The sequence below is a fragment of the Hordeum vulgare genome, chromosome 2H (assembly GCF_904849725.1).
Source record: "Hordeum vulgare subsp. vulgare chromosome 2H, MorexV3_pseudomolecules_assembly, whole genome shotgun sequence".
NCBI lineage: Eukaryota > Viridiplantae > Streptophyta > Magnoliopsida > Poales > Poaceae > Hordeum > Hordeum vulgare.
The window spans coordinates 231,587,328-231,598,623 of NC_058519.1; the positions used below are offsets into that span (position 1 = coordinate 231,587,328).

Genomic DNA, 11,296 nt, shown 5'->3' on the forward strand with positions numbered 1-11,296 from the left:
GTTCGCCGGCTTTCCAAGGGATGTAACCGCTTCGATCTTGTCCGGGTTAGCTTCAATGCCGCGCTCCGATACCAGGAAACCCAGTAACTTCCCTGCAGGTACACCAAAAACACACTTGGTGGGATTTAGCTTCATCTGATATACCCATAGATAACCGAACGTTTCTTTGAGATCCTCCAGTAGCGTCTCCCCCTGGCGGGTTTTGATCACAATATCGTCGACATAGGCATGGACGTTGCGACCAATTTGGTTACGGAGGCAATTTTGGATGCAGCGTTGATAAGTCGCCCCCGCACTCTTGAGTCCAAAGGGCATGGACACATAACAAAAGGCCCCGAAGGGGGTTATAAAGGCTGTCTTCTCTTGATCCTCCACGGCCATCTTGATTTGATGATATCCTGAATAGGCGTCCAGAAAGCACAATCGTTCGCATCCCGCAACCGAGTCAATGATTTGGTCGATGTGGGGAAGAGCGAAGGGATCTTTTGGACAAGCTTTGTAGAGGTCTGTGTAGTCGATACACATACGAAAAGTACCATTCTTCTTGAGTACCAAAACTGGGTTAACCAGCCACTTGGGGTGAAAAACTTCCACGATGAACCCGGCGGCTAAAAGGCGGGCGACTTCTTCCCCAATCGCCTTGCGTCGCTCCTCGTTAAATCTGCGCAGGTACTGTTGGATGGGTTTGCACATTGGGTCAACATTAAGATGGTGCTCAGCGAATTCTCTCGGCACACCAGGCATGTCAGAAGGTTTCCATGCAAAGATGTCCCGATTCTCACGGATGAATTCGATGAGCGCGCTTTCCTATTTGGGGTCCAGACCCGTCCCAATGGTGAACTGCTTGGATGAATCGCCAGGGACGAAATCAATTGTCTTAGTGTCATCCGTTGGTTTGAACTTGAGGGGCGACTCAGAATCTGTAGTTGGTTTCGTCAGGGGTGACATATCCGCCGGGTCAATGTTGGCCCGATGGTGTTCGAGCTCTTCCACGGCACATGCGACTTCCGCATAAGCCGCGTCCCCTTCTTCACATTCCTTTGCAATCCTTCTATCTCCATCAACCATGATGGGTCCTTTGGGACCAGGCATTTTGAGCTTGAGATAGACATAGCACGGGCGAGCTACGAAGCGGGCGTAAGTCGGCCGCCCAAACAGCGCATGGTAGGGGCTTTTCAATTTGACCACCTCGAAGATCAGTGACTCCGACCTATAATTCTGCGCAGTTCCAAACGCCATTGTGAGCCTGACCCGGCCTATGGGATAAGCCGACTTGCCTGGGACAATTCCGTGGAAAACCGTGGTTGAAGGCATCAGATCTTTTTCCAATAGGTTCATCCTTTGGAAAGTGTCAAAGTATAGGATATTGATGCTGCTGCCACCATCCATTAGCACTTTTGATAGGGTGTAACCCCCGACTTGGGGAGCCACGACCAACGCCAGATCGCCCGGGTTATCAACTTTTGGCGGGTGATCCTCCCTGCTCCACGTTATGGTTTGCTCAGACCAATGGAGGTATCTGGGAAGCGCTGGTTCAGATACACTGTACGCCTGGTGACTCACCTTCTTATCACGCCTGCAAGAATTAGTGGTGAAAACATGATACTGCCCATTACTTAACAGCTTGGGGTTGCTACGGAAGCCCCCATTATCGTCCTGACCCTGCGGAGCCCCCTGTGGGGTGGCTGCAGGAAAACTCCTGGCGGGTTATACCGCCGCTGGTGGTGCACCACGTCTTGGCCGCCGCCTGGCTGCGGGCCTCCCTGAGCCCCCTGTTCGGGAAAACTGCCGAAAGGGTTCTGTCTTTGGTTGAGTGCGGCGAATTGCTCCTGACGCTGGTCCGGGTCATCATTTTGGCTCTTCTTGATCGCCTCCGCCCGAAACTCTCGCATCACGAAGCAGTTTTCCCAAGAGTGAGTCGTCAGACCGTCTGCCGTGGCGTGGTGCGGGCAAGGGCCTTTGAGTAGCTCTTCGTAGTTACGCGGCCTCTTCCCGCTGAACCCCCGATTCTTCTTCTTGCCGTTGTTGGTGTTGGTGTTGGTGACTAAGTCCGAGGGCTCCTCCTGCAGTCTCCGCTTGCCATTGGTCCCTTGATTGTGACGGTTACGCCCCTGGAACCGGGTATGATTTTTGGATGACTCGCCCTTCTTAGGCGAGTTAGCCTTACCATCCTCGCCAGGATCTTTGGTATCATCGGCCCCAGCGTATCTAGTGAGGGTGTCCATCAGTTCTCCCATGTCTTGGACCTTTCTCTTGAGTCGCCCCAATTTTTGCACCAAGGGTTCGTAATGGAAATTATGCTCGAGGATGAGCACAGCTTGAGCCGCCGTAATGCCATCTGATGAATGGATAATTTGTGCAACCCGCCGTGACCAATGGTGGGCCGACTCATCCGGGCGCTGAACACAGTGATGTAGATCGATGATCGTCATCGGACATTTGCAAGTTCCTCGGATGTTTTTGATGAAACGTTCTTTCAACTCGGCCCAAGATTGGATGGAATTGTTACATAGTGATGAATCAAAACACCCATAGAGTTCTGGTGATGATCATGTTTCGCTCGTGGAATTGGTTTAGGCAACGGATCTACGACATTCAGATCCGTATGTACTTTACAAATATCTATATCTCCATCCTCGATGTATCCATGAATGGAGTTGAAGCGGCGCTTGATGTGCTTGGTCTTCTTGTGAAACCTGGGCTCCTTGGCAATGGCCATATCTCCAGTGTTATCACAGAAGAGAGTCATCGGGCCCGACGCACGAGGAATCACTCCTAGGTCGGTGATGAACTCCTTCATCCAGACTCCTTTGTGCGCTGCTTCTGAAACCTGGGCTTCTTGGCAATGGCTATGGCTCCAGTGTTGTCACAGAAGAGAGTCATCAGGCTCGACGCACTGGGAATCACTCCTAGGTCGGTGATGAACTCCTTCATCCAGACTCCTTCTTGTGTTGCTTCCGAAGCAGATATGTACTCCGATTCACATGTAGATGCTTCCACGACGCTTTGCTTGCAACTGCACCAGCTGACTGCCCCACCATTCAAAATATACATGTATCCGGTTTGTGACTTGGAGTCATACGGATCTGTGTCGAAGCTAGCATCGACGTAACCCTTTACGATGAGCTCTTCGGCACCTCCATAAACGAGAAAAATATCTTTAGTCCTTTTCAGGTACTTAAGGATATTCTTGACCGCTGTCCAGTGATCCACTCCTCGATCACTTTGGTACCTCCCTACCAGACTTATGGTAAAGTTCACATCAGGTCTGGTACACAGCATGGCATACATAATAGAGCCTATGGCTGAAGCATAGGGGATGGTACTCATCTTTTCTCTATCTTCTGTCGTGGTCGGTCGTTGAGCTCCACTCAACCTGACACCTTGCAATACACGCAATAACCCCTTCTTGGACTTATCCATATTGAACTTCTTCAATATCTTGTCAAGGTATGTGCTTTGTGAAAGACCAATGAGGCATCTCGATCTATCTCTATAGATCTTGATGCCTAATACGTAAGCAGCTTCTCCAAGATCCTTCATTGAAAAACACTTATTCAAATAGGCCTTTATGCTTTCCAAAAGTTCTATATCATTTACCATCAATAATATGTCATCCACATATAATATGAGAAATGCTACAGAGCTCCCACTCAGTTTCTTGTAAATACAGGCTTCTCCATAAGTCTGTACAAATCCAGACACTTTGGTCACCTCATCAAAGCGAATGTTCCAACTCCGAGATGCTTGCACCAGCCCATAGATGGAGCGTTGGAGGTTGCATACCTTGTCAACATTTTTAGGATCGACAAAACCTTCCGGCTGTATCATATACAATTCTTCCTTAAGAAAGCAGTTCAGGAATGCCATTTTGACGTCCATTTGCCAGATCTCATAATCATAAAATGCGACAATAGCTAACATGATTCGGACAGACTTCAGCATCGCTACGAGTGAGAAAGTCTCATCGTAGTCAATTCCTTGAACTTGTCGATAACCCTTAGCGACAAGTCGAGCCTTATAGATGGTCACATTACCATCCGCGTCAGTCTTCATCTTAAGGATCCATTTATTTTGTATGGCACGCCAATCATCGGGAAAGTCCACAAAATTCCATACTTTGTTCTCATACATGAATCATATCTCGGATTTCATGGCTTCAAGCCATTTGTTCGAATCCGGGCCCGCCATCAGTTCTTCATAGTTTGAAGGTTCACTTTTGTCCAACAACATGATTTCAATGACAGGGTTGTCGTACCACTCTGGTGCGGAACGTATCCTCGTGGACCTACGAATTTCATTAGTAACTTGATCCAAAGTTTTATGATAATCATCATCAACTTCCTCCCTAGCTGTTGTAGGCACCCCAGAAACATTTTCCTGTGCTACGCGACTCTCCGGTTTGAGAGGGGATACAATTACCTCATCAAGTTCTACTTTCCTCCCACTCACTTCTTTCGAGAGAAACTCTTTCTCCAGAAAGGATCCATTCTTGGCAACAAAGATCTTGCCTTCGGATCTAAGATAGAAGGTATACCCAATAGTTTCCTTAGGGTATCCTATGAAGACACACTTCTCCGATTTGGGTTCGAGCTTTTCAGGTAGAAGTTTCTTGACATAAGCATGGCATCCCCAAACTTTCAGAAACGACAACTTAGGTTTCTTGCCAAACCATAATTCATATTGTGTCGTCTCAAAGGATCTATAGGGGCCCTATTAAAAGTGAATGTGGTAGTCTCCAACGCATATCCCCAAAATGATAGCGGTAGATCGGTAAGAGACATCATAGATCGCACTGTATACAATAGAGTGGTATTACAATGTTCGGACACACCGTTACGCTGAGGTGTGCCAGACAGCTTGAGTTGTGAAACAATTCCACATTTTCTTAGGCGCGTGCCAAACTCGTGACTCAAATATTCTCCTCCACGATCAGATCGAACAACTTTATTTTCTTGTCACGTTGATTTCTACCTCACTCTGAAATTCCTTGAACTTTTCAAAGGTTTCAGACTTGTGTTTCATTAAGTAGACATATCCATATCTGCTTAAGTCATCAGTGAGGGTGAGAACATAACGATAGCCACCGTGAGCCTCAACGCTCATTGAACCGCATACATCGGTATGTATTATTTCCAACAAGTTGGTTGTTCGCTCCATTGTTCCAGAGAATGGAGTTTTGGTCATCTTGCCCATGAGGCACGGTTCACATGTGTCAAATGATTCAAAATCAAGAGACTGCAAAAGTCCATCTATATGGAGTTTCTTCATGCGTTTGACACCGATATGACCAAGGCGGCACTGCCACAAGTATGTGGGACTATCATTATCAACCTTGCATCTTTTGGTACTCACACTATGAATATGTGTAACATCACGTTCGAGATTCATTAACAATAAACCATTGGCCAGCGGGGCATGACCATAAAACATATCTCTCATATAGATATAACAACCATTATTATCAGATTTAAATGAGTAGCCATCTCGCATCAAGCGAGATCCCGATATAATGTTCATGCTCAAAGCTGGTACTAAATAAAAATTATTAAGGTTTAAAACTAATCCCGAAGGTAGATGTAGAGGCAGCGTGCCGACGGTGATCACATCGACCTTGGAACCATTACCGACACGCATCGTCACCTCGTCCTTTGCCAGCCTCCGCTTATTCCGCAGCTACTGTTTTGAGTCACAAATGTGAGCAACTACACCGGTATCAAATACCGAGGAGCTAATACGAGCGCTGGTAAGGTACACATCAATAACATGTATATCATATATACCTTTGATGTTGTCGGTCTTCTTATCCGCTAAGTACTTGGGGCAGTTCCGCTTCCAGTGACCGTTTCCCTTGAAGTAATAACACTCAGTCTCAGGATTGGGTCCATTCTTTGGCTTCTTCCCGGCAACTGCTTTATCGGGCGTGGCAACTGCTTTGCCGTCCTTCTTGAAGTTCTTTTTTACCCTTGTCTTTCTTGAAACTGATGGTCTTATTCACCATCAACACTTGATGTTCTTTCTTGATTTCCAACTCCGCTGATTTCAGCATTGAATACAACTCGGGAATGGTCTTCTCCATCTCTTGCATGTTGTAGTTCATAACAAAGATCTGATAGATAGGTGGAAGCGACTAAAGGATTCTATCAATAACCGTGTCATCCAAAAGGTTATGTCCCAGTTGAGACAACCCAGACATTCTGAGTATGTGCTCCCTCACAAACTCATTCTCCTCCATCTTACAACTGAAGAACTTGTCGGAGACTTCTTATTTATCGACCCGGGCATGAGCTTGGAAAACCAGTTTCAGCTCTTGGAACATCTCATATGCTCTATGTTGCTCAAAACGCTTTTAAAGCCCCGGTTTTAAACTGTAAAGCTTGCCGCACTGAACCAAAGAGTAGTCATCACTTTGTGAGTGCCAGGCGTTCAGAACGTCATGGGTTGCCGCGGGCATGGGAGCGTCATCTAGCGGCGCATCAAGGACATATGCCTTCTTGGAAGCAATGAGGATGAGCATCAAATTACGAGCCCAGTCCGCATAGTTGCTACCATCGTCTTTCAGTTTGGTTTTCTCCAGGAACGCGTTGAAGTTCAGTGGGACATGTGGGTTGGCCATTGGATCTACAATATAGATTGTAAATACAATTTTAGACTAAGTTCATGATAATTAAGTTCATATAATCAAATTATTTAATGAACTCCCACTCAGATAGACATCCCTTTAGTCATCCAAGTGATACACGATCCACGTCGACTAGGTCGTGTTTGATCATCACGTGAGACGGACTAGTCAACAATGGTGAACATCTCCATGTTGATCGTATCTCCATACGACTCATGTATGACCTTTCGGTCTCTCGTGTTCCGAGGCCATGTATGTACATGCTAGGCTCGTCAAGTCAACCTTGCGTGTGTAAACCTGACTTACACCCATTGTATGCGAACGTTAGAATCTATCACACCCGGTCATCACATGGTGCTTCGAAACAACGATCCTTCGCAACGGTGCACACTTAGGGGGAACACTTTTCTTGAAATTTTAGTGAGGGATCATCTTATTTACTACCGTCGTTCTAAGCAGATAAGATATAGGAACATGATAAACATCACATGCCAATCATATAGTGACATGATATGGCCAATATAATCTTGTTCCTTTGATCTCCATCTTCAGGGCACGGCATGATCATCATTATCACCGGCATGACACATGATCTCCATCATCATGATCTCCAACATTGTGTCTTCATGAAGTCGTCTCGCCAACTATTACTTCTACTACTATGGCTAACAGTTAGCAATAAAGTAAAGTAATCACATGGCATTGCATCTCATACAATAAATTAAGACAACTCCTACGGCTCCTGCCGGTTGTCGTACTCATCGACATGCAAGTCGTGAATCCTATTACAAGAACATGATCAATCTCATACATAACATATATATCATCACATCCTTTTGGCCATATCACATCACATAGCATACCCTGCAAAAACAAGTTAGACATCCTCTAATTGTTGTTGCAAGTTTTACGTGGCTGCTATGGGTTTCCCGCAAGAACGTTTCTTACCTACGTCGCAGCCACAAGGTTGATATGCCAATTGCTATTTACCCTTGACAAGGACCCTCTTCATCGAATCCTATCCGACTAAAGTGGGAGACACAGACACCCGCTAGCCACCTTATGCAATTAGTGCATGTCGGGCGGTGTAACCAGTCTCACATATGAGTACGTGTAAAGTCGGTCCGGGACGCTTCATCCCACGATGCCGCCGAATCAAGATAAGACTAGTAACGGTAAGAAAATTGACCAAATCATCGCCCATAACTTACTTTTGTTCTACTCGTGCCTAGAATCTACGCATAGACCTAGCTCGGATGTCACTGTTGGGGATCGTAGTAATATTTCAAAAAAAATCCTACGTCACACCAAGATCATCTAGGAGAAACCAGCAACGAGTGAGGTAGAGAATCTTCATACCGTTGAAGATCGCAAAGCGGAAGCGTTACTACGAACGCAGTTGATGGAGTCGTACTCACGACAATCCGATCAAAACACAGAACATTAGGTGTCTCTGCGTTCAACACACCTACAGCCCCGGGACGTCTCCTCCTTCTTGATCCACCAAGGAGGGAGGAGAAGTTGAGGGAGAACTCCGACAGCACGACGGCGTGGTGGCGATGGGGTTCGTGGCTTTCCGATACGACTTCGCCAAGCACCGCGGATGAGGAGAGGTGGAGAGGTAGTGGTGCGCCGAGGGAGAGAGAGACGTGTGTGTGCAGCCCTCCCAATACCTCCGGTATATATAGGAGGGAGCGAGAGGGGGTGCGGCCACCCCTAGGGAAACCGAAGGTGGTGCCGCAACCGTAGATGTAAGAGGGGGCGGCTCCTTGGGGGTGGCTTGCCACCCAAGGCAGCCACCACGCCCTAGGCTTTGGCCTCCTTGGCCTTCTTGTGCGACTTGGGCCTCCTCCTTGGCTCGCACCAGCCTACCAGGGGCTGGTTCCCTTCTCCTTTCAGCCCATGTAGCCCTCCGGCACAGGTGGACCTTCCCGGTGGACCCCCCGTACCCTTTCGATGGTCCCGGTACAATACCGATAAACCCCGAAACTTCTACGGCGACCGAAACTGGACTTCCCATATATAAATATTTACCTCCGGACGATTCCGGAACTCCTCGTGACGTCCGGGATCTCATCCAGGACTCCGAACAACCTTCATCAAGCACATATACGATTCCCATAACAACTCTTGCATCACCGAACCTCAAGTGTGTAGATCATACGGGTTCGGGAACCATGTAGACATGACCGAGACATCTCTCCGGCCAATAACAAACAGTGGGGTCTGGATATCCATGTTGGCTCCCACATGTTCCACGATGATCTCATCGGATGAACCTTATTGTCGAGGATTCACTCAATCCCGTATGCAATTACCTTTATCTACCGGTATGACACTTGCCCGAGAATCGATCGTCGGTATCCCTATACCTTGTTCAATCTCGTTACCAGCAAGTCTCTTTACTCGTTCTGTAACACATCATCCCGTGGCTAACTCCTTAGTCACACTGAGCTCATTATGATGATGCATTACCGAGTGGGCCCAGAGATACCTCTCCGTCACACAAAGTGACAAATCAGAGCCTCGATTCGTACAACCCAACAGACACTTTCGAAGATACCTATAGTGCCCCTATATAATGACCCAGTTACATGGTGACGTTTGATACACCCAAAGCACTCCTACGATATCCGACAGTTGCACAATCTCATGCTATAAGGAAATGATACTTGACATTATAAAAGCTCTAGCAGACGAACTACACAATCTTGTGTTATGCTTAGGATTGGGTCTTGTCCATTACATCATTCTCCTAATGGTGTGATTCCGTTATCAATGACATCCAATGTCCATGATCAGGAAACCATGACATGACCATCTATTGATCAATGAGCTAGCCGACTAGAGGCTCACTAGGGTCATGTTGTGGTCTATGTATTCACACATATATTACAGTTTCCGGTTAATACAATTATAACATGAATAAAAGACAATTATCATAAACTAGAAAATATAATAATAACTACTCCCTTCGTTTTTAAATATAAGTCTTTAAAGAGGTTTCATTAATGTACTAAATACGGATGTATATATAGACATACTTTAGAGCGTAGATTGACTCATTTTGCTCTGTACGTGGACTTCTAGTGAAATATCTTTAAAAACTTATATTTAGGAACGGAGGGAGTATTTTATTATTGCCTCCAGCCCATGTTTTCAACACAGGTAAACGAACAGCTCCGCCCCTCTTCCTGGTTGGTTGGTTCGCTGGCTCCTCGACCTTGAGATGTCTGGGCTTCATGCCTGCTTGAGGGCTGGGCGCAGGCGTTGGTTGCCGCCGGCCTGTTCGGCACGGGACTCGTCCGGTTGTCCATGGCTCCAACCGCGGTGGGGAAGGAGCAGCGCAAGTTCAACTACTTCGTGTTGGTGCTGCAGTGGCAAGGCACCATCTGCTCCTCGACCCGCCACTGCCGCACCATCAATGGCTGTTGCCGGTATGTACCCCGCCTCCTCTTCTCCTCCCTCCCCACCAGCACCTCATTCACGCGCGCGGGGCTCTCGCTCGAGTCGGGTGGGGTGGGGTTTCTGGCGCTCCGGAGATTTGACCCGTGCTCACTTTTTATGCTGAAATTACAAGAAAAGTGTCCCACAAATGAAAAATAATTTGATCTTGAATCTTAATTTTAGATCTGCACCTTTTGACCAGTTGAGCCATCCAAGATGCCATGTTTCTGAACATAGCTAGCCCAGTGCGCTAAGTGTAGCTCTTACCTGATTGGAACTCTGAATATTCTTGGATGAATGCCATGCCTGAGAAATCCTATATTATACTACTAGTCTGACCATCCATCTTACCGAGATATATTTTGCCGTCCTGGCCACATAATTGTCCAGTGAGATATGAAACTTCAATGTACTTTGTCTACCTATATTAGAGAATGAATCCACTTTCTGAACAAGAGTGCTTTGAAGCATTTACTCTAGCAGCTATCTACAAGCCATGAACAAGTATCTAAATTATTTACATCTTCTTTCCTCCGCAGTGCAGGCTATATTGTCAGTTTGAGCCTCCACAAGCTCGATGCCATCGGGGACCAGCGCTCTACACGCTTGCTGATATGGTGGTCATTCAGGTTGACCCGATGGCCAGGTAGCAGCACGAGCGGATGTGAAAAAAGCTGTGGCGATCGAGGTCGACTTGACCTGCTAAGCATGCATTTGCTTTTGAAGCACTTCTCTTCTTCGTAATCAGTCATTTAAGCTCATAACAGCTGCTTCTCTGTTCATATAAGCTTATCCATATCGGAATGACTAAAACTCAGTTGACTGATTTCTATCGAAGTCTCAGTCGATGCCTTCATTGATTTGTTTTATGCTAGCTGATTTTCACATTTAAATCGGCCTGGTAGGCTGATGCGGCCGGCCTGTTCTTTTTTTGTCTGTTGGGCCACGGTGCAAAGTGCAAAGACCAAAGCGTTCTCTTCTTTCTTTCCTACTAGATCAGCATGTGCGTCCAATGTTTCCCTATATCTTTTAGGGTACTGCTCTGCGCCAACGTCGGCCGAATTGGGCTGTCCGATCCATCGGCTGCACGCGGGCTGCATCATTAGATTTGTTCATGCAACAGAAAATCGTCAACACAGCAAAATGCAGCAAATTTGAACATAGATGCAGCAAAAATATTGTTGTAGCAAAAAATATCAACATGGTCATAGAAAAAGAGCACACTGA

At 46.6% G+C, this 11,296-nt stretch overlaps 1 protein-coding gene across 2 annotated transcripts; it reads left to right on the plus strand.

Annotated features, from left to right (window-relative positions):
• The first annotated feature begins 9,778 nt into the window (after positions 1-9,778).
• Positions 9,779-10,925, plus strand: LOC123429972. 2 transcript variants are annotated; one of them, XM_045113933.1, is made up of 2 exons: positions 9,779-10,059; positions 10,614-10,925. In XM_045113933.1, exons 1-2 carry the CDS (start codon positions 9,938-9,940, stop codon positions 10,717-10,719), a joined length of 228 nt encoding a protein of 75 aa, XP_044969868.1. In that variant the 5' UTR covers positions 9,779-9,937; the 3' UTR covers positions 10,720-10,925. The 2 variants fall into 2 exon arrangements, 1 of the variants encoding a protein (XP_044969868.1); XR_006622805.1 differs by having other exon boundaries at positions 9,968-10,059; positions 10,609-10,694.
• The last annotated feature ends 371 nt before the right edge of the window (positions 10,926-11,296 follow it).

Excerpts from the sequence above, each read along its gene's own strand:
- LOC123429972 (XM_045113933.1), top strand. The coding sequence starts at position 9,938 with ATGGCTCCAACCGCGGTGGGGAAGGAGCAGCGCAAGTTCAACTACTTC. Across the intron at positions 10,060-10,613 it reads ACCATCAATGGCTGTTGCCG|GCTATATTGTCAGTTTGAGC; the intron begins GTATGTACCCCG and ends TCCGCAGTGCAG.